At 41.5% G+C, this 22,445-nt stretch overlaps 1 protein-coding gene across 5 annotated transcripts in view; it reads right to left on the reverse strand.

Moving 5' to 3' along the window:
- The window catches only part of SLIT3 (slit guidance ligand 3), a 463,958-nt gene that overhangs the window by 36,977 nt on the left and 404,536 nt on the right, over window positions 1–22,445 (reverse strand). For all 5 annotated transcript variants that reach the window (XM_079319922.1, XM_079319923.1, XM_079319921.1 and 2 more), the window contains 2 exons: window positions 15,595–15,692; window positions 9,362–9,501 (listed from right to left, as the gene is read on the reverse strand). In XM_079319922.1, the coding sequence (XP_079176048.1) occupies window positions 9,362–9,501; window positions 15,595–15,692 (238 nt within the window). The remainder of the gene's footprint in view (window positions 1–9,361; window positions 9,502–15,594; window positions 15,693–22,445) is intronic.

Raw genomic sequence — 22,445 nt, forward strand, 5'->3', positions numbered from 1 at the left:
CTCATGTGCTATGGATCTTATGTGAAAATAAACATCAAAAAAATTAACTGGCTGTTGACATTAAAAGAGCTCAAATGAGCTAAAGCTGGAAATAATTTTGGATGACCATCTAATAACTGAAGAGAGTGTGGATAGATGCCTTCAACTATTCTTTCACTAAAAATGGTCAATACATACTTTTGAAGTTTCTATTTTTTCTTTTGTTTTGTTTTGAAGCAAAGGAAACAAGCTTTAAAAAAATATGAACAGTATAAAAACTCTCAAAGGAAATCATAATTCTTCTTAAAGTATTCTTCTGAACAGTCTTGACAAGTGCTTAGAGATCCAGTAAAAATCTCCCCAAATGTCAAATATTATGACTCATTGTGTCAATTCAAAGACACCACTATCAAAATGTAGGAGAATTCTAGGCTAGGTACCAAACACAGCATCCAAAAAAATGATATTTTTCATGTCAAACTTGGAACATTTAAGGATCCTTCTTGTTATTTTTTGCATCTATCACTCATTAGGGAGCTCACTTGGGAACGCTTTGCAACTAGAGCAGCCTCATCTCAGGAAGAAAATATCTCTTGGTCATTATTTCAGGCTCCACCAATGTTCAGTAGATGCTGTAGAAACCATGCCAGGGAAATAAAACACTTTTTGAAAAGCAAAACCCAAGGCAGCAGCTACACAATGTCTTTCTCATATTTTATTCACTCAGAAAATATCTGGGCCAAAAAATCTGCCCTCAGACCTGAGAGCACAATGTTCATTGGCTGCTTTAATGTCAGTATCAGAGGAAAAATGTGATCCTTTTTTTTTTTTCTCTTTTAGAGTGACACAGGGCTGCTTCTCTGTGCAGCAATTAAAGGTCTAATCCAAATTTCTCACTGGATAGTTATGTGAACCTAAAAACAAACCGGACATTCATCTTAGGCCAACTCCTAGCAGCACTGATTCTCTTCATGGAGGATATTTGATCACTCTAAAACAAGACAAAACTTCAGTGTAATGCTTTCCCAAGTGTAGAAAACCATCCAATCTCCTCATTTTCCTCTCTCCTACATGTTCTCAAAGCACAGCTTCAATTTGGGTACACACGGGTTTCTGAACTGCTTCTATAAAACTGACAGGAAAACCACAGGCACATTTCTTTTCTTATCAGTTAAACAACTCTTTTAATCCCAAATAATGCTTTTTGTTTCATCAAGGCACACTTATTCTCTTTAATCAAAGCTGAAAAGAATAGGTAACATGCAAGCAGATGGTGGACAGGTGAAGAGAGCAGTCTGACATACCACAAAATATTGCTGTTTTCAGATTAGAACCAAGTTATAATGACAAGTTATAAACCAAGTTATAAAGTGGAACTTTAACAGGTGGATCTCCCTTTGCTGCTGACTCATGCAAAGAAAAAAAATTGAAAGGGAAAAAAGAAAGAGAGAGTGAAAAAAAATCACCAAACAATAGCCAAGGTATTCTGTTTCTTCAAAACCATCTCCCTTGTCCATTCACTGGCATTGCCTTAAAAAAACACAGCTATTTTTTGTATGTTCCTCTTGCAACATTTTCCTGGCTTTGTTTTTCAACAAAATCATGAATTTCATGGGGCTTTCCACAGGGCTCACTGCTTATGAAGAGCTGCCAAGAAACATGCATAGGCTTTTCTGTATCCTTCCCCATGTCTCAGAACGAAGCCAAAACAACAATAGCGTAATAAAGATGACTTTTACACACAGTTTAATAATCATCTATCTTTTTTCTGTTCTGTGCTGTCATGAGAGCTATTTATTTCATGCCCCATTAGACTTTTAAAACCAGGATCCAAGCTACACTATTCCTCCCTATTCAGTAAAAGAGAAGCTGGATGCAGTAAAAGTATTTTACTTATTTATCTTTAAGTGAAACTGCAGTTCTGAAAAAACAATGTAGAACACCAATTTGCAACCAGTGGGCTCAAAGATTTTTCTTTTGTTCCATGTGTCAGTTGGGTGATACTTGTAATATACTGACAAAACAACATAGAAAATACAGAAATATAGAAATATTCCTTAATGCAAGAGAAGCTTTAGTAGGGCCTGCAAGACTGGCAGTAAATATGCTGTCGAGAATTTCACAATATTACTTGAGAAAAGGAACGTGCTTATGGTGAAGAAAGGATGGAGAAAGCCTGGCCTGTATCCACAGTGTGGAAACTTTTCCAGGCTGCACAGGGTGAGTGGTTCAACAGTGTTGCAACATTCTGAACTCTGCCAGGTAAGTCTGAATGGAACTCGTCTCTTTGCTGCTAATAAAAAACACTGTGCTGTTTTTCTCTTAGGAGATTGCTCATTTTATATCTAATAAATTGTATTGGAAGGAATGTTTTCTGTGTTTTGTTTCTCTCTTCCCTCTGTTCAGTCATTAATAAGAAGTCAGTGCCAATTGCAAGTTTCAGAACACTGAACCTAAAAATGGTTGAGTGGAACAGACAGGGTGCTCCTCCAAGGAAGTAATTCAGTAAGGAATGTTGATGTTGTTTGATAAAAATTATTTGAGGCTCATCTAAGAAAATAAAAAAATAGGATTTTTTACTTCCAAACTATTTCAACTTGCAATAAATAAATGGGAAACTCTGTGAAATTCTTCAGCAGCAAATGCTACCATGTTAGATACAAAAACATAAAAGAAATCACCTGAAATGCACTGTAGCAGAGGAAATTCTGCATGAGCACTGAAGTTTGTTTTTGCTTGACAAACATTGCCCACAATACTTAGCAGGCAAAGCTTTTTATCCTGTGTTAATTGTTAAAAATCCCCAGGTTTCCACTTACCAGGTTTTGACCTGTTAAGTGGGAACCCTTAAGTTTGATCCCACACTGGGATTCCCACAGTGGCTTGTTTTTCAGATTCAAGGAATAATTCTCCCTAAGCTTAAGGTTCAACAAAGGGAGAATTGGCAAAACCAGATCTGAGCAGGGAAATAATGATCCTTTCACTGTTTCAGAATCTTGAAGAAGGAATGGTTTCTATGCACTGCTGAAGTATGAAAAACCATATTCAACATCCCAAATGCCACACAATACAGTGTGTGAAACATTAACTGATGCAGACAATTTCCAGTGCCCCTCCAAGGTGGTGACCTGCCTAAAGCACTATTCCTCAGAAAACTGTGTCTGGAAAAGATCTTCATTTTGCTGGACACCCTACATTTTTGAGTTGTATTTATCCATATGGATGTCTTCCAATCATTTGGAATCAGTTGAGGGTCAGCTCAGTTATCCCCACAATATCTAGTGCAGCATGTCACACCTGAGATGTGGCACACTATCTGAGATGTCCTTCCTGGGCTGGCAGAGAGGACAGTGGACATGCTGTGGATTCCTGCAGGTCTGAGCAGAGGGTGGGGAATGGGGCTGAAGCCTGTTAAAAATGCCTTGTTTGCAGCTCTCCTTGCTCCTGACTGTTCCCTGCTCCAGACTCCCATGGATACAGTCCTTCATGGACTCCTCCAACGTGGCTCCTTCCCTCAGGCTGCAGCTCTCCAAGAACTGCTCCAGTGTGGGTCCCTTCCATGGCACACAGCTCTTCAGGAGCTGAACTCCTTGTTTCCCACTGTGTTTCTTGACAGACTGGATTTAATGACTCTCACATCCCAATTGAGGATGAGTTCACTCTGCTCTTCCTAAAGGACAGCAGTAGCTGACTTTCTTACAGACATGCTGTGTCCTGATGAACAAGGAGGAATTCTCTGGTCTATCTTATTCCACAAACATGACACTTTGCATTTTGCAGATGGGAGTTTGACCAGAGGAGATCCTGGAGCTGAGCACTCCAGCATAGCAGGACACCCACACTGAGCTGAAGACAGGCTGCAGCACTGCCAGTTGCTGTGCTATTTCCTCCCAGTGCAATCAGATATGAGTCCAATCTGATAGCAAGGACATGTGCTTCTCTCTTCATAAAACAGGGCTGGAAATGGGCTTAGGCTCTTGAACAAAGCCCAAACCTTCCAGGTCTTCCAGCACTTCTCATTCCTAGTCACACAACTGGGAAATGTGGGTGCCTTTTTGTGTTTCATGCAGAAAGCAAGTACACTTCACATCTGCCAAGTAACTAAAACTGAGAAACTTCCATGTAAGGCAGAACTCCTTCAAATAAAAAGAAAGAAAACACATTAAACTCTGATCACAGTTTTCTCTGCCTTGAAATTATGGCTGAAGCTCCAAAATTTAAAAGGAGTTGATAGTTAAGTACTTGTTTAAACCATCAGCTTTAATTAGGCAGCCCACATCCCTGTGGAACCACAAGGCTGAACCAAATCACCTCAAACCTCCTTGTTCCTGTAGCAAAACCTCAGGGAGAAAAAGCAGCTTCAGTGCCATGATCCACCTCAGCCTGTCCAGGGTCACTGGCTGGCTCAGGGACAGAGCCACATTGGTGCCACATCTGTGTCACACCAGTTGGTGACAGGAGGGCTCCAGCACGGAGGGACAGCCACAAGCCACCACTGAGCTGCTTTCCCTGGAGCTGCCTGGCTGCAGTGGGTGCTTGGCTTTGGCCAGACAGAGTTACCACAATGGGACACTCCAGGAAAAGGGCCCACAACCACTAACAGGGAATTGGGCTCTAAAAGCAGCAGAGCTGCAAAACTCTCAGATACCATCAACCACAGGACACCACAAGGTCCCCTAAGGTAAAATAGATCTTAGCCTCCACTTCCAAACACATCAAACCAGAAATATTTCCTAGCTTTATTTTATTATTATTTATTTTGAGAGAGATTTTTTTTCAGTGATACAAACCGCTTGCAGCTTTTTCCCAGGGAAGCAAACTATTTTAAAACACTTGTTCCTGCCCTCTCTCTGCCATGGATTACTGTGTATTTTAGTAAAGACCTATTTTCAGCAGTAGAAACCACTAATTTTTTTTATTTTTTTTTTTTTAGGTTTCAGAACAAAGAGGTGAGGACATTGTTGAGGCTTTTTAGGATCTTTGGCAAGTAGGAATATATTTCCTGGTTGGGTTTTTCTTTGTCTGTAAGTGCTATATATTTCTGCTTCTGCTAAAATCAGACAGGAGGAGGAAAAATTCACAGCAAACAACAAAACCAAATAAACCAGCAGGCAAAGCACCAAAGCATTCAAAGCACCCAGGGCACGTTTGGTGCAGCCCATTTGTTCCTCTGTACATGTTTGGACCCTGTTCATGTGGAGGCACAGAGGGCAGTGGGGCTGAGGACAGGATGGAGGGATGAGATTCTGTGTTTGAATCTAGGACTGGGAGCAAAGCAGTGATGGTCTGAAGGAGGTATGCAACAGTAATGAACAGGAAAAGGATGGCAGGGAAAAAGCTCTCTGAATTTTGCCCCACATTCCTACACCACAAAGCTGAAGGGAAAACACCCTGTTTGTATCAATAGCTGGAGACAGGCCATGCTACAGCCAAAAAGGCAGAGATTAGGAAAATACAAAAAGGACAAGAACCAGGGTGGCTGATCTAATACATATCCTGCCCTTTTGATGTCCCTATGAATGTTCCTTTTTGAAGGGAAGGAGAGACTACACAACTGTAGGGAGGAGCTGCAAACCACCAAAACTCCAAGCAGGTTGTAAACCAGCCCCAGGCTCCTCAAACTGGCTGGATTTGGGTACATGATTGTCCTGGAAGAATTGCATGTTTATAATTTAGCTTCAGGATTAAAATAACCACTTGGGCAGAGAAAAAATAAGACATCAGCTGACAATTAAAGACATCAGGACTCTGCTACACGGCATGAGTGTTGGTTTGGTTATTTAAACACAGGCAACAAATATTTAAAATATTGATTTTAAGAATGGTGAGGAAGCCTGGTGATGGTGGGTACAGTTTTGAAGCTTTTTTATGGCATTCAGCTGTCTGCCACCACTCCTCTCAGTTTTGTCTTCTTTAACTTGCATTTACTACTTCATGGAATCCATTTGTAATTCCACATTGTTTTAAAGTTAATAGATGGAAAAGAACTAGGAAGGAGGTTATTGTGTGAGCGTGGGCTGCTTTTTGGTGTGGGTTTTTTTCTTTTTTTAAATGAAAGTGAAATGGGGCTGGAGTGTGGGAAATTCCTTCCTCAGCAGTCACTTAACAAATTGGCCATTTTTCATCTACTCTGAGTTGGGGGAAAGACTGTCAAAGAATTTGAAAAGAAAACACTGCAAAATCTTATTAATTGAAGAAAGATTTTTGGCATTCATTTTTCCAACGAATGAAAGCAAAATTCATGCATCATAATTTGGGATATTGTTCCCTAAAAAGGCTATAACAAGTAACACCAGGCAGACAGCAGATAGAGCAGGAAAACACTAAGGTATGGAAAAAACCAAAGCCTGGATACTGTGACTCTGTCAATAGTCAAAATTTTCAACACGTTCATTTTTAATTTATATTTCATTTAGGAACATAAGATTTACTATCATGGTTTAACCATTACTCAATTAAGCCAAGGGGGACCCTAACTATTTCTTACAGAACAACACACATACACACTCTTGGATCTTCCTCCCTGCATTCAGACTACTTTTTGTATTACAGCACAATTTTGTTCTATAAATGCAGTGAAATATCACTTCAGTGTAACCAGCATTGTGGCATCCAAGAGCACAGGAGTGATGAGGGATTCAGGCTCCCTGCTTGGCAGGGGACAAAAGCAGGAATCTGCAATAACTGAGCTGGGCACCTCTAAGCTCAGGTTACTGCAAACATCCCAGGCTATCAGTGCAGGACCACTCCTGACTGCACGAGGGGGTTAACTGCAGCTGAGAAATCCCACTTGTACATAGAACCAACAGCTCTTGCATAACTACACTGATAAAAATTGATGGTCTGGATTTGTTCAGCCACAAAACCCAGCCTGTCAACTTTTCAAAGAAACTTCTATTTTCTGTACCAATCTTGGTGACAAAAAAAAAAACATTTGGGTACAGGATAAAGAGAAATCACCTACATATTCTGTCCTGTTAGATGCAGCCTGGCTATGGATGGTTGTGCCCTTTCAGGCATCCAGAGCTCATTGTCCCTCAGATTACTTCACAGGAATATTGCTTCCCTGGACTGTACCCCTGCCATTCTTTGCTCATCCACATGCAGATCAAATCCATACACTTGGCAAGGCTGGAGCACACACAGTTTGATAACACAGCATTTAGCACAGTCAGCACCAGAGAGAGGCAGGTACCTCAATACACAGTTCTGAGCACAGGAATTAGCATTCCTGGCCTCTGGGGTGAACTGCTTTCCCTCTGAACTCCTGGCCTTACACTATGTAATACTGAACTCATCTGCAACTACTTTCTCTCTCACTCTTTTTTTCTTTCTTTTTTTTTTTTTTTTTTCTTTTTTGGGGGGGGTATGGTTTGGTTTTGTTTTTTGTTTTTAATAGACACTGCCATAGTAGTGTCAGATATTCTTTCAGTACAAAAAGGTTCATCTAAAGAGAATATATGTAAAGATGCCCTGGATGTCACATGAGACTTCAGTCAAACTCTTTGGTCAGCAGATCCCTCCCTTTCCAGCCCAGACACACAAACCATTTCAAGGTGTGCTTTCATGATTGCCTCTGTGCTTCCATGGCATTTCCTCCACTTCTGTTCAGTCAATGGAGCAACTTCACACTCTGCCCCATTTCTTGTGTTTGGATTCAACTCCTAAGGACCCTCAACACCATTTCCCAGGTTTGCTTGGCCTGTGTGTACGTTTGTTTGGCTGGTGGCTTCAATTCTTGCAGCCATTTTTTTCCAATTGCAATCAAGTTATTGCCTGTACTATGATAGCACATGCTTATTGTGTGGTTGTATGTCACCCGCATGGCAACACTGAGATCTGGTATTTGACAAACTCCTGTGTGTAGGCACAGCACAGACAACATTCAGGTAAAAAAAAAACCAAAAAACCCAAAGTGAAAAATCAATGAAACAAAACCCACTGGAAGTTGAGTAAAAATATTTCAAAACAGACTCCGAAGTATCACATGAGTTCCCTGGCCATTATCCAGATGGCCATTTGAGAAGAAATCACAATCTAATTCCTTCCTACCTTTATTGTCTGGAAAAAAAAAAATCTGCAATAATGTTGTGGAAAGGAAAGTACATTTGCATATATTGGATACTGGATATATACTGGATTCAGTTCCTTACTGGATATGTCTTTCCTTGGCTGGTCAAATTCATTTCCTGTTGTAAATGCAAAGACTCTGCCTCCTTGCATTGAGTTCTGTTAGAAACCACCCAAGAGTAGGTGACATAAATAGTGCACATGTAAGCACAATGGGCTCAACATCCTACAAGCAAAACTCTTCACTCTGCTAAGCTGAATTTTTCTTTTAGATTTTGGCAGAAACATCATTTTAGAGACCCAATAAATGTACATTTGAGTCACAAGGCTTTTCTTAGCTGAAGATTTACATGGGCTTCCTTTGTATCAGCCACAAAAGTATTTTAAGAGTTTGGAAATTCTAGAAGCTTTCCTCCTGCCTTACTCAGCCACTCTAGCTTGATCCTCATTAAATCCCCTGACATGTAATATATTCCAGGGTACAAGAAGCCCTTCATTGCTTCTCCATGCTCGGAGGCAATAACCCCATTTCAAAGGCTGGAGCAGGAACTCCTGCAGGTGTTTCCTCACCCTCCATGCTGAGCCAGGAGGGCTGGGCTAACACTGTGTGAATGAGCCCAGGGAATGCTCCAGAATGGCTTGAGGAAAACCAGTTTTAGATTCCACCTAGGAGAGCCTCTGCTGAAGCAGAAAGTTTAGGAAGGGATTTATCTGCAATGCAGGACAGTACTGGAGACACTCATCCCATTCTAACTGCATCACGACCCCCTGAGACCACAGACCCAGGAGTTGACCCTGCTCCCCAGCCTGGGCCAGACTGAAGACAACACTGAGCCTGCAGCCTCTTACACAGCCTTTGCTTGTCCACTTGTGAAATGGAGATCAGGAATTTAGCAGCACATTGTCAGGCCCACTGAATTTAACACATGCAGACCTCTGAGATCTCAGGTAAAGCCCTGCCCCCTAGGCCAAGGTTTTCCAAGATTCAGGACAGGAGTATATCAGCTTCAGCTCAGTACTGAGAGCATGCATGCTGAAGTAGACACTTTTCTGACCCCTAAAATACTGTTTATTTAATGTATTTTACAATGAGGCATCAGTATTTTGACTCAGAAAAGTGGCCATGTTTCTGAGCACATGTATTGCAATATTAGTAAAATTAACACTTTTCCAGGAAGAGATTCAGATTGTTTAAAAGGAGACTTGATTTTCAGTTAATTACATGCTCATGCACTCAATAAACATGAATTGGGACCCTTCCCTTCAGGCACTTCTCATGGATGCCTGTTGTCTGGTTGTGGCCCTTTCTTACCTGTGTAATTAGGAGGGCAGAGACACACATAGTTGTTGATCCCATCCACACAGGTAGAGTTATTCTCACAGTCATTATCTTCACAGTCATCTGGGTTTATTTCACACCTCTCCCCCTCATACCCAAGAAGACAAGAGCAGCTTTGGAGAAAGAAAAAAAGAAAGAAGTTAGCATGGATCTAAAGGAACAGGAGGTTTGAGGTATAAAACTGAAATTAAAACATATGACAGTCGGTTGGCGCCACATTCGCTGCTGCTGTGAGGCACAGAACAATTTAACCCCAAGTGTTTGGTGAAGGATGCACTCTGATGGGTCCTGGGGTCATGTAATTATTTACATGAGACAAAAATCATCCTCAGGAGCCAGCCTCTGCCATGCCCCCTTTGCTTGCTTTATTGATAACTCTGGCCCTTAGCTGAAGTAAGCAACTCCAGGGCAGGAATTCATCACAATATTCAAATCCTTGGCTTCCCTGTTAATGTTTTTGTGAGAATGTGGACATCTGCCTGCTGAGGACTGCACAATCACAGGACAACTTGGCAGCTCTTAGATACCTCGGTCTCTTCAAAGAACAGCAGCTTGAGTTGAGTTTACAGACAACATTTTCTTCTCATTACTACTTTGTCACTTGTCCAAACAAGAAATGTTTGGGAATGATTGCTTTTGCAAGTGCTGTGAGATTTCACTGTGTCTGCAGCTCCCCAACATCTATTTGGAGAAGAGCTGATGATGCCCAGATAATTCAACTAAAACACAGGCCATGGCAGAGCTAGTAATGGTTCTGTGAAGATGTGGACACTAGTGAAGAATAATTGCACTAGACATTTTATCTCACAGGAGTGTGATGTATGGTCCCTAGAGGGAGGGTAGCAAACTAAATGGCTGAAGAATGGCTTGCTTTTTTTTTTTTCAATCTCCATTTCCTCTCTAGATCTAGAAGCTATAGTTACAAACAGAACCTTTCTATTTTAAGCTATCTGTAAGTGATGAAGAGGTGGAGGCCAGAGTTTCCTAAAAGACAGCATAAAAAATAAGAGGTAAGTGCTCCAGTAATATCTGGAATATCTTCTGAGAAGCCAGCACTGATATTTGAAATGTCAGTTTTGAAGTGCCAGCATTGCTGTTCAGTAGTCACAGAGAGGGCAGTTTGGAGACCCAGTCCAAACTACACATTCACTCTGCTGTTCATTTCCTTTCTTATGCAGGCTCTGGTGGAAGAAAAGGAACTGAACAAATAAAAAGCACTACTGATTGATGAGGAAGAAAACCAGAACGCAATACAGCAGTCACACTAATTGCCATCCACTGCTTTTGGAAAGCAGGAGAATTTCCAAGGCAGACATAGCTGCAGGGTGCTGTTTTCAGCTCTGACAAAGTGGACCCGAGGTGCTTATCCTGCTTGATGCAGGTGTCGTGGGTTGGAGATGAGGAAAACCCTGGAGAAAAAGGAGCTCTTCAGAATCTGTGAAGAAAGCTGCAGTACTTTTCCTTCCCTTCCTCCCGTGTGTCACAGCCTGAGCAGAGAGCAGAGACTCCCAAGGGAGGGATGGCACAATGCTCTGCATCCACCCTCAGGAGTCACAGGCTGGATCCTGAGGGTTAGGTTAGATTCCTTGTGATGTCCATCTCAGAAAGGAGTAATAAAGAGGACAAAAAATGGGAAGGAAATGTGTCTTGAACCCCTACAATAGTGAGATGTCCCAGATGGGTATAGAAGAGGGACACTGGTCACATTCTGAGTCATCTTCATTCTGCAGGGACCATCCACAGGTCATAAGGGTTAGAAAACCTTCACCATGAATATAACCAAAACCAAACTGCTCCAATAAATCCAATTTAGGACACAATAAATCAATAAGGAATATTTTCTTTTCCTGTCTCAAGTTCATTATTGCTAATAAAACATGTCCTCTTGCTGACCCAGAGCCAGAGGATCACAGGAGGCAGAGAGGAAAGAAGAGCTGGCACACCATCTTCTGTGGCAATACAAGTGTCAGGGAGGGGGTTAAAGACATCTAATTAAATACAGTGATACATTCATCATGTCTTGCTTTTTGATTACAAACCCCATTTTCAGGGGTTTATAATTGAGTAAAAAAAATATGCTCCAGGCATGCAACTTGGAAGACAAGGTCTCAGCTCAAGAACAGAAATTTTTCTCTCCATTTAAAGAAAAGCAACAAGAGTGGCTTTGTGCTGTTGATTTTTTATGTGAACATAATACCATTTTCATTCCACAAAAGGGCTGGGACAGCCTGGATGTATGCAATTAAAAATGACATTATTAGACACTATCACGGTAATGGTTCACAGTGGAGTTACCATTAGTAACAATTCATTTGGGATTGTTAACACAAATTGCTCAGTATTAGGACACATTCCATACTCAGGGAAATGTCAGGATAATTGATGACATTTGGCTACTGGTCCTTATGCAGTATAGGGAGTCTTTACATTATTGCTTACGTACAATTCTTTATTTTGATTTGCATTCAAATGTACCAGATATGAGGCCTGAAATGAAAAGATAAAACATACAACTTGGGACCTGGATTGAACCACATGTTGAAAGAATTGCAGTTTGGGACTGTTTGTATGTATTCTCCCAGAAAAGGTTTAGAAGAAAAATGAAGTCTGCTGAGTGACTGGAAGGTCATCAAACTTGGGTTCCAGCTGACCGAGGGAGAAAATGAATTCCAGAGACAATGATGAAAACTTTGCAGTGACTCAGTAGTGAAGCAGTGTGAGACAGCATTTCATGTGGATGTTGGAAATAATGGAGCCATGCAGGGAACAATTGTTTCCTAAGTTGCTATGTTTTAATAGAATTCCAAACTCTCTATTCCTCCTGTTCATGGATTGGTGTTGTGTTTTCCTATAAAGAATTAAATAATGTCCCATTATCCTCATGAAGTTTCAAGAGAACACAAATGGCAATATTTTGGGGTAAACTTTTGGACCCAAAGCATTTTGTAAGTTTTTTTTTAAGATGGCAATTTTTAAAGTTTACTACATTAGATTTCTTTTTAATAAACTCTATCAAAACAATTTAGCATCTGTTTATTAAAATACATATCCATACAGTGTCTCAAGTTTTAAAAAAATTATTATCTTTTAAAGAGATACAGTAAATTCTTTCAGGAATAATACAGTTTCATGGCAAAGATGCCTTTTATGTCTAGATCCCAGTGGAGCAGCCTGTAAGTCTGGAAGTGCAATGTTTTTTCTTGAACTAGGCAGAATTAACACTCGGCAGTTAATCAGTTCCAGGATTTTACATTTATGAGGGCACTTACAGTTTGTGGAAAATGCTAAAAAAAGCCATCTGGGAAAAGGAGGGGGTTTTATATAGAGAAAAGTTAAAATAACCCAGAGCCTTTGTCTCCCAGCACCGCAGGTTATCAGAGATCAGCTGTTGCCTGTGGCTAAGTGCAGCAGAGTGACAGCTCTGCTCCTGCCAAAGCCTCCCTTCCAGGTGCTGAACCACCAGGACATGTCTCACTGCCCATCTCTTTTATCAGCCCTAATAAGTGACTTTTTGGGCTACCTTTTGTCAAGGCAGGCAGAGATTATATTAGAATGAGCAATTCACAGGAAGAACTTCACGTTTCCACTCCTCTCTGAGCCACCCTGTGTCATTTATCTGTTCTGCAACACAGAGGTCACCCCTACTTGAAGGAAGAGAATATGAAAATTACTCAGGATTGAAAAGTGCAAGGGTAAAGGAGGACAGAGTAACTTCAGCTGAACCTTTGGCCTTGGCTGTCCCACCAGGATCTGCTGTTCCAACAAACCTGAGAGCCTCAGGCCCCTGCTGCTCACAGCCCTTGTGGGCACCAGGCACAGCAGGGGCATTGGGCTGGAATCTCAGTCATAACTGAGAGTTTCCTTTCTTTGGGGGGAACATCATCACCTCAGCATTATTGCAAATAGTAATTCTCTTGTCTAAGGCCACAGAAACTTCAGAGTTAAACAGCTTGGCATTTCATAGGGAGAGAACTTTGGCTTAAGTTTCCTTTTTACAAGACTAAAGATTTGACAAGTTTGGCAGCAGGACTTGTGTATGAATATATTTCCCTAGGGAAGAGAATATACAGAAGATATAATTTCTTTTACAGGCCACACAACAAAAAAATCCAAGGAGGCCTCTCATGAAAATGTTTCTGACATCCGCTTCCTCACAGCACATAATGTAGGGCAGCATTTTCCCATCCTGGTGAACACAATTTATATGCACATAACTCTGACTGCTGCCATCCACTGGAGAGATTTCCCACCAAAAAACCCCAACCAACCAACCAACCAACCAACTAAATTCAATCTCAAAATGTTTCTATATCTTCCTTTCACTGACTGTTCCATCTCCACACCACATTTCCCTAGGCCATGCTAAAGCTCCACAGTTCTGCAGAGCCACAGAGATTATGGACTGACTGAATTAAAAACAAGGAGAAAATGGAGCAATGCATATGCTGAACATTCAATTTTATGCAGCAGGATTTTGATGAGATATGGTTTTATGTGTCTTTTATTAGACCAACTGAAACTATATAAATAACTATAAAAGCAGAATCCTTCCCTAAAAAGCTTCAAATGTTGTTCAGCAACAAAACCACCCTGCAGTTTTATAAAGGATCTCGAAAACAATGTTCATTTGGAACTGGAACAAAACCTCTGAAATTGTAAAATTCATCCAATTCATGAGAGAAATTCATAAGTAGCTCTCAATTTGGGTCATTCAAAACTCTTTATCTACTACCACAGAAGAAAACAAAAATGCTAAAGAAAAATCCAATTGCAAAATGTATGTTGAAGGTTCTTATTCTAGTATTATGGATATTATAAAATGTTTTACTACTGCATTTATAGTATCAGCTATATTTTTGAAAAATGGGTACTGAGTGACAAACTGCAGATACTCTAATATGGTAAGGTTTTACATTGGCACAAGCTGGAAAAAGCTATGTACATGAATAACCAGAAAGGAAAGTGAACTGAAAACTACCAGATCATTAATTCTCTCAAGTAGAAACTGAACCTGAACTTTTACTCCAAAAATTGCTGGGCCTGCTAAAATCTGAATCCAGAGGAGGTAGATCAGATCAGAGAAGTGGTTTCACCAGAATCTACATAGTCTGTGAAGCAGCACAACCACTTGGATGTGCTGTGACCTGCTGAGCCTCCCCCTCCTCTCCCACCACCACAGCCCTGCAGACCCTCCTGACTCAGGAGGCTCCTCTGCTCTGCTCAGGGCTGGCACAGGTGCTCCAGCTGAGCCCTGAACTGCCCCTCATGGAGATGTGGCCATGCTCCTGCTCTCCACACTGGAAAACCTCCAGCTCTGTTCATTACAGAACCTGACAGCATCTCTTGATCCCTATCAACCTGTGCTTTCCCACTGTAACAGCACCAGTGTCCTGTGTCCTGTGATGGGCTGCATCTGCTTCTGGAAGCAGGGAATTCTTGAGGGTGGGCAGGCACAGAGAAGCACTGGGGCATTTCTTCTGCTTACTGCTTCTTCTTTTGCAAGAAACAGGATAAACATTGAGGAGCAAATCTATGAAAATTATAGCAGTTATTTTTTAAAAAGAAACTTTCTATCAACTTGAATGACAATGAGTGACCAAAGCCTCAAACCTGTATTTTCTTTGCTGTGAAGTAGTGCCTGCAGCAGTGCAGAACTCCCAGCTATCTCATTAAAATTTCTGGACTTCTCTTGGACTATCCACACCTACATCTTTGTTATATGGGCAAACTGAAAGCCACAATATCCAGCTGCAGAGGTTATTCTCTTGCAGGCACAATGCTTAAGATGTGGCAATATCCCCATGCTTTTTAATTGTTTCTTTAAAGCTTGTTTGTCTGCAAGATTCTTCAGCATGAAAACATTTTGGATCTGGCTGTCAAGCAACAGATGCTCACTTTACAAATACAAAAACAGCTTAGATGTGAGACTGAAATGCCCCAAGGAAAATAAGGAAACAGATAACACAATGCAGATCATAGAGACTGTTCAAAAGCTCTTAAATGTATATTCCATTATGAGGAAATAAGGAGGCCTGTTTCACAGGAAACAATATGTCACACCACTGAAACCAAAGCAATAGTTCTGTATGGCAAATAGAAGTGCCACATGCAGCAGTTTCTATAAAGTAGCCATTACAGTTCATTAATGCAAACCAGAAACACAATAAATTTTATCATCTCATTTTAAATTAACTTTGTGCTACTACCTGAATCCATCTTTATTTGCCTCTGTGAGGTGGCAGGTCCCTCCATTCTCACATGGATTTTGAATGCAGGAATTCATAGGCACACTGCAGTCTCGACCCTATTTGGGAAAATTAAAAAAAAAACAATGTTAGTAAGATTCACATCATCTAAATTAGTGTCTCTTGTTCCTTCACTCTACTTGTGGCATCACTTACAAGAGGTCTGTGGTCTTCAGACCCATGACATCACCTAATGTTCTTTATTGATAATCAGATTTATTCATGACTTCAGTGAGAATTTGGGCAGCACAGTTGCTTTGTCCAATGGGACCGGTGGGTATCTCAGCATCACTTCAGGTTCAAGACTAATGAACTCTTTCACTGGAGTGTTTTAAGGAAACAGCTGGTTTCACCAGCACTCTTACACACTTTAATGTTAGTTACAATGAAAATAACGACTCATGACCAAAGGTAAGCAGAAGGCCACACACAGTGAGCACAAACCCAGGTGGAGTCAGCCCTCACCAACTGCATTCACCAGGCACTCAGTGAAAGCCTGCAAGGCACACACTGCTCCTTACAGAATCAGAACCCACTGGGGAGAGGCCTTTGTGTGGTGGAAGCTGACTTGGAATTTCTGCACAGAACACACCAAGATTTCATCATTGACTCAGTTCCATTCTTTAAGACTGCCCTAGAACATACCTCAGTTCTTACTGAACCTCACCAGCTTGAGCAACCTCCACTGCTACTGACTTTTTGCTGACCCTTCAAGGCATAAACATATTTCTCTGCTCATCATATTCTGCTGATTAGAACAAGCTATTTGTAAAACTGGCAAAATCACTGAAGAGTTACTGACACAGTAGGGTGGAGTAAAGCCACCAAAAGCCTTAGTACTCAAAGGATCTGAGCAATCACAAGGAGTTCAAGAGATCACTCTGCTCTTCCTGCTGAAGATCCTGTCAGCAGTCAACCTCTGCCAGTTCATCTACTGGAAAGCTGGTAGATTACTGCAGTTGAGGAGAAAAATATTTTGGGAGATACAATAATTCAGTCCAGGTAGCTTTTTTTGGGTCTTAATTTGTCTCTGGAGTGCTTATCTTGAAATTGGTGCAACCTTAATTAAGCCTAACCAAGGCATAAAAACCCCAAATCAGCTTATGAGTGTGAACTCTAGTACAGGGTTCATTTGATCAGGTCTGTCACTCCTGGTGCTTGGCTCTTCCTCACATGCCATACAGTTCAGTCCTCCTCTGAAATCATCAGTACTTTGCAGGAGGCAGAACATACAGCCATCATGTGAAGAGCAGAGGAAAGAAGCGAGGCACACTGACTGTCACATAATCACTGGGCTGGAAAAGACCAACAGGATTGAGTCCAACCTTTGACTGATCACCACAGGGACAATCAGGCCAGAGCCCGAGGGCCACACCCAATTGTTTCCTGAGCACCTCCAGAGACCATCACTCCATCACCTTTCCAGGCAGCTCATTCCAATGCCTAGCAAGTTTTTCCTGATAATCCAACCTGAACCTTCCCTGGCACAGCTTGAGGCCATTTCCTCTGTCCCATTGCCAGGGAGCAGAGCCTGACCCTTCCTGGCTGCATCCCCCTGTCAGGGACTTGTACAAAGTGAGAGTCTCCCCTGAGCCTCCTTCTCTCCAGGCTGGGCCCCCCAGCTCCCCCAGCCCCTCCTGTGACTGCCCAGACCCTTCCCCAGCCCCGTTCCCTTCTCTGGACACGCTCCAGTTCCTCAGTGTCCTGCAGTGATGGTGGCCAGGACTGGACCCAGCACTCGAGGTGTGGCCTCTGCAGTCACTGCCCTGGTCCTGCTGGCCACCCTACTTCTGGCACAAGCCACGTGCCACTGGCCTCCCTGCCCACCTGGGCAGTGCTGCTCAGCCTCTGGAGACAGCAGCTCCTGGTCCCTTCCTGCCTGGCAGCTCTCCTGCCCCTGTGCCCTCAGCCTGCAGCTGCAGGGGTTGGTGTGAGCCAAGGGAACAACCTGACCTTACTCACACTCATACTGCTGGCCTCCAGCAATATGTATATACATATATTATACTTTTGATATTATAATCATCCAACACCACAGAGGAGCTTTGTTCACAAAGCTGTATTTCTTGAGGCTCTGTCTCCAGCATTCCCCAGAGTGAGGAGAAGCAGTTTGCATTTTAAAATTTCTGCGAATACAAGGAGAGAGGGACAGACTTCTCCACAGTCATAGCAGAAGAGAAACACTTCCAAGGGCCAAGAGAGAGCCCTGGGCAGCCCGTGCCTGGCTGTGAGCTCATCCCCAGCACAGCAGCACACACAGCCCTCGCCCAGCCTGGCACAGAGGATCCTGCTCCATCCCTGCTCCGTGTGCCAAGCAGCCTGTCCTTCTCCATCTGAAATGCTGAGTCCCCAAATGGCTCAGGCAGAGCTGGGATGGTGCCGAGGGAAGCTCATGCAGGTTTTATTTTGGCACCATGTGGCCCCAGCACTGTGTGGATGAGAGCCATGGAGCAGAGACACTGATCTGCTCCCACCCTGCTCCAACACTGCCCATCTGTGCCCTGCACCCTGCGTGTTCACCACCTTATTGCAGTGAAGGTGCTGGCTTTTATACTTTTCCTGTGTCCCTGAAGAATTGATTATTATATAGATACTTCACTAACCTCAATTTCTTCCATTTCATACAAACCCTTCACCCCTGCATCACTAAAATACTAAACCCTTGGCAGTCAAACAGAGCAAGCACCAAGGCATCTGTTTTTCTGAAGGTTTTTGTCACAGTTGAACACCATATAAAACAATCCCATCACTTCCACTATAATTACTCAGATTAATTTGAATGTTCTTGTAAAAATTTAATGAAGGTAAATGTTAAAATTAGAGCAAGGCCCTTTCAGTCTCTTGCACTGGCACATGAAGTCTTGCATGACAAATTCTGCTCTCATTTCCTACTGAACATGGCTGAATTATTGGTTTCTTGGGCTTCAGACAGCATGGAAACCCATTAGAATGTGCTGCTGAACCAGACAATTGCAGCACAAAGTTGCTATGTGGCTTTAAGAAAATGAGAGTCTCTCTGACTCAGTTTACTCATTGTAATAAATGGACAAACAACACTTAATCCTTCTCTGAGGATTATCTTCTCGGAGCTGACTCCATCAGTGAGAGCCCACAAAATAAGTACAACCTCTCCAACAAGGAAGATTTTGAAAAACAAAGAACTTTGAGAGGAGAGAAGCTGCAGAAAATAGTGATACTAATAAATCTACAGCAAGGCAAGGCCATTTTATTTCTGTATGAGACTGTCACTACTCAGAAGAGCCTAAAGACATTCTAGAAACATCTTTCAAATGAATAACGCAATTCTCCAGTCTCAATTTACAGTAAGACTTCTTACTGGAAAAATGGAATTGCTGTCAAGAATCACTAAAATTAATTTATCTGCGAGTTGGGAAATACTCCTTGAGTTACATTGCCTGGAAATAACTATTGTTACAAAGGAGAATATTGTCTATTTGCTTCAAGACTAAAGAGCCTTTTAATGTGGTCTGAAGCAGAAAAAGAGGTGCAGACTTGTTTCAAGGACAGGCAAGAAGATAGGACTGTCTCAGCAATTCACAGAAAGAGGATGAAGGTCCCTCTGTGTGCAATATTTTTCTTCTAGAGCTCTTCTAGGATACAATAAATTTTTGTCTAGTCTGATAGGAAGGCATTAGATCCAAAACACTTTAATAAATTTTCTCTCATTTTCTGTAGGAGTGGAAAGGTTTAGGCATTGAAACAGGAAATTTCTGCAACTTATTAGAAGATGTATATGTTCAGAGTCCAGCTGTCCTTTTAAAGATGAAGTATCTCAGCTGGTCCAGACTTTATCTGGGCTGCTCCAGCTCCATGTTTCAGTGAATGAGAATAGAACTATTCACCATAAACAGAAAGAGTAAATTTTTTTGTTTGAAATTACCCATACTGGGCATTACTATATCTACAAGCTGTTCCTCAGCACTGCTGTGCCAAATTCCAGCTTTTACAAGGATCCAATACTGGAACATTATATCATGATCAATAAAACACCCAATAACAAGTAGCAAAAACTAACAAGAACCCTCAGCAGGAAAAACAAGGGATAATACAGTAAAAAAGCACTCATTTGCCTTGACACTGTTTTAACCACTGCAATAACTTTTTTCAATTAATTTTCAAGAATCAGTATTGCCTGCATAGACTGTGAGTTTCATTCACACTCACGTGGCAGAGATTTGAACTCTGCCCATCCCAACAGATTGCTCTCCCATTTTTTAAAGCATGGGCACAGAAAAGGGGTGGCAGCACAGAGCTCAGCACAGAGCTCAGCACAGGCAGAAGGTGGAAAGCTCCTGGTGTACAAAACCATCACTGCTGACTGCAGGGGAAACACGACCCAGGCAGCGAGGGAGACACCTGCAGACAGGCAGGAATCTATCCAACCTCACTGGTTTGTGAATAGGGAGACCTCTTTCCAGCTAATTACAGCCCTGTTCAATGACTACAGTGTTTCACAGCATGCTGGAAAAATGAGCTCTACAACAGAAATACCAAAGTTTATTCGACTTGTTAACAACATACAATGTGTTCATAATAAATTTTAGTTAGATGGTATATGTGGAGAACAGATGGTAGCATTCATGTGTTTAGTAAAAATACTAAATGAAGACAAATATAGTTGATAGAGACTTTAAATTAAGAAGCAGGAAATTTTCATAAACAACTTAATTATCAAGGTCTAAATACAGCTAAAGCTTTTAGGGAAAACAGACAAAATTACATCTACAAAGACACTGTATTGCACACCCTGTCCTTTACATTCCTAATTGTGGGAGTAATGAATCCACATCCAAGTCTCAGTCTCACAAACATTAAAACACTTGTCTTATGGGTTTCCTGGTCAGAAGTTAATAAGAAACCATTACATTAAGTGAAAATGCTTAGTAAATCTTCCACTTCATGATAGGCTGGAAGGAAAATTCACAGAAAGATAAACTGAGAAGAACACTGTGTTCCATGAGCACATCCAGGAATGTTATCCAACCTACCAGTATCTCCCAGCTTTAACATTTCAACCTCCTAATCCAGGGAAATGAAGAATAAATGGACACTTGCAGCCACTTTGTTGAGCTGTGCTCTGCTCCCACAGAGTGTGGGAGGATTTTATCAGTTTTCTGAATTATTTTGAACTAGGTTGATGCACACACTTGATTGTTGCTACACCTGGATGTGTCAGTGGGACCTGCCCTTAAATTCAGACCTGCAAGGCCCATCAGCAGAGGGAAGGACTAAATGTGTAACAGTAATTTCTTGATGCCTCATATAAAAAAAATGTGATGGAAGAGGAAAGGAGAGGGGAAAAAATCCAGAAGCAATAGAAGACACAGACACACAGCACAGAAAGAGAATTCTATCTGAACTTTTGAATGCAGCTTTTTCCTTTGAGTGTTACTTCTTTCATGCTAAGTAAAGTGAGAACTTTGATCAAAGGTTTTTCTGAAGCTGTGCCATGCAGCTATCCAGTAAGGTAGAAAATGATGCTAATTCTTACCTAATAGCATTTTTTACCAGTGACTTCTTTCACCACTTGAATCCTTTATCCCTCTGCCAAAACTAGTCAAAATTGGAGGGTAAATTGAAATTTTCCAGGGCAGGAAGGGAATGAGATGTCTCATGAAAAAAGTTTTATCACATAAACTTCAATTCCACTAGAAAATTAAGCTGGGAAAAAAAGAATGAGGCATTCAGCAGTTTTCCCTGTAATAAACACATTTAACAGCCATAAATACAATGAAGAAACAAGAAGAAGTTTGTGTAATTGACCGAGGAAACACGATACCATAAATTCAGCCTCCCAGCCAACACTCCAAGCTACAAGTTTACTAGGAAAAGCTCTCTCAAGTTCTATTCATGGTTGTGTATTTCAGAGCCTTTCAAGGCAGGGAAACCCAGTATTTGCTATAATGGGATCATAAAAAGAAGTTTTACAAGTACTGCAAGTCTTACAGCAGTTATGGAAGCTATAAGGGCATCTGGGCTAACTGCAGCATGAGGGACTTGATGGATCCCTGCAAACACAGCTTTGGGAAGGGAATGCTTCAAATAATTAGAGATGTGTGTGAAGAATGGAACTAACTTCAAAATATAAAATTAACTTAAATTCCGTTACAGGATGGACTAAACAGTGCAGCACTGGAAAGGAGTGGTATTTTACCAGTGAGGCCATTTGGAACTGATTTCCTGATTGCACAGATATTCAGACACATGCAGAGCTGACACTGCTATCCACACACAGCAGCATGAAGCTCTTCAGCAGATCCAGGTGACACTGTGCTCCTTGTTTATGCTTTTTCTGGCCATAGACAGAATGGCCAAGCCTCAATCTGGAAGAGATGTATTTGGTGCTCATTGGCAAGGTCAAACAAATAGAAGAGCTGGCAGGGTGAATGTTAGATCCATCTGCTCAGGCATATATACAAATTATTTGGCAAGGCACGGATAATATCACAGCAATTTTGGATCAGACTGCTTTCAAATTGCCAGGTGGAAGTCGAGAGATTTTGATCATCTGTTGTTCACAAAAATCTTGTGACTCCTCCTTGTGAACACAGACCTTGCTACAGACACCCACACCTCAGGGACAAATCCCTACTCACACTGGGGATGAATTAATTCTTTCATTTCAGTCACCCGTCCCAGTGAGATAATAAAAATGTGCTTTCTGAGGATTGCTGTAGAAAAGCCAATTGATTTAATGAAAAATCAATTTATTTCATCCACCTCTCATTTAGAATAAAAGTTTTTTAATATAAACTTGAATTTACCTAGCACAACCTGAATTACTTTTTCAG

Source organism: Erithacus rubecula (assembly GCF_903797595.1).
Source record: "Erithacus rubecula genome assembly, chromosome: 16".
In the NCBI taxonomy this organism is placed as follows: Eukaryota; Metazoa; Chordata; class Aves; order Passeriformes; family Muscicapidae; genus Erithacus; species Erithacus rubecula.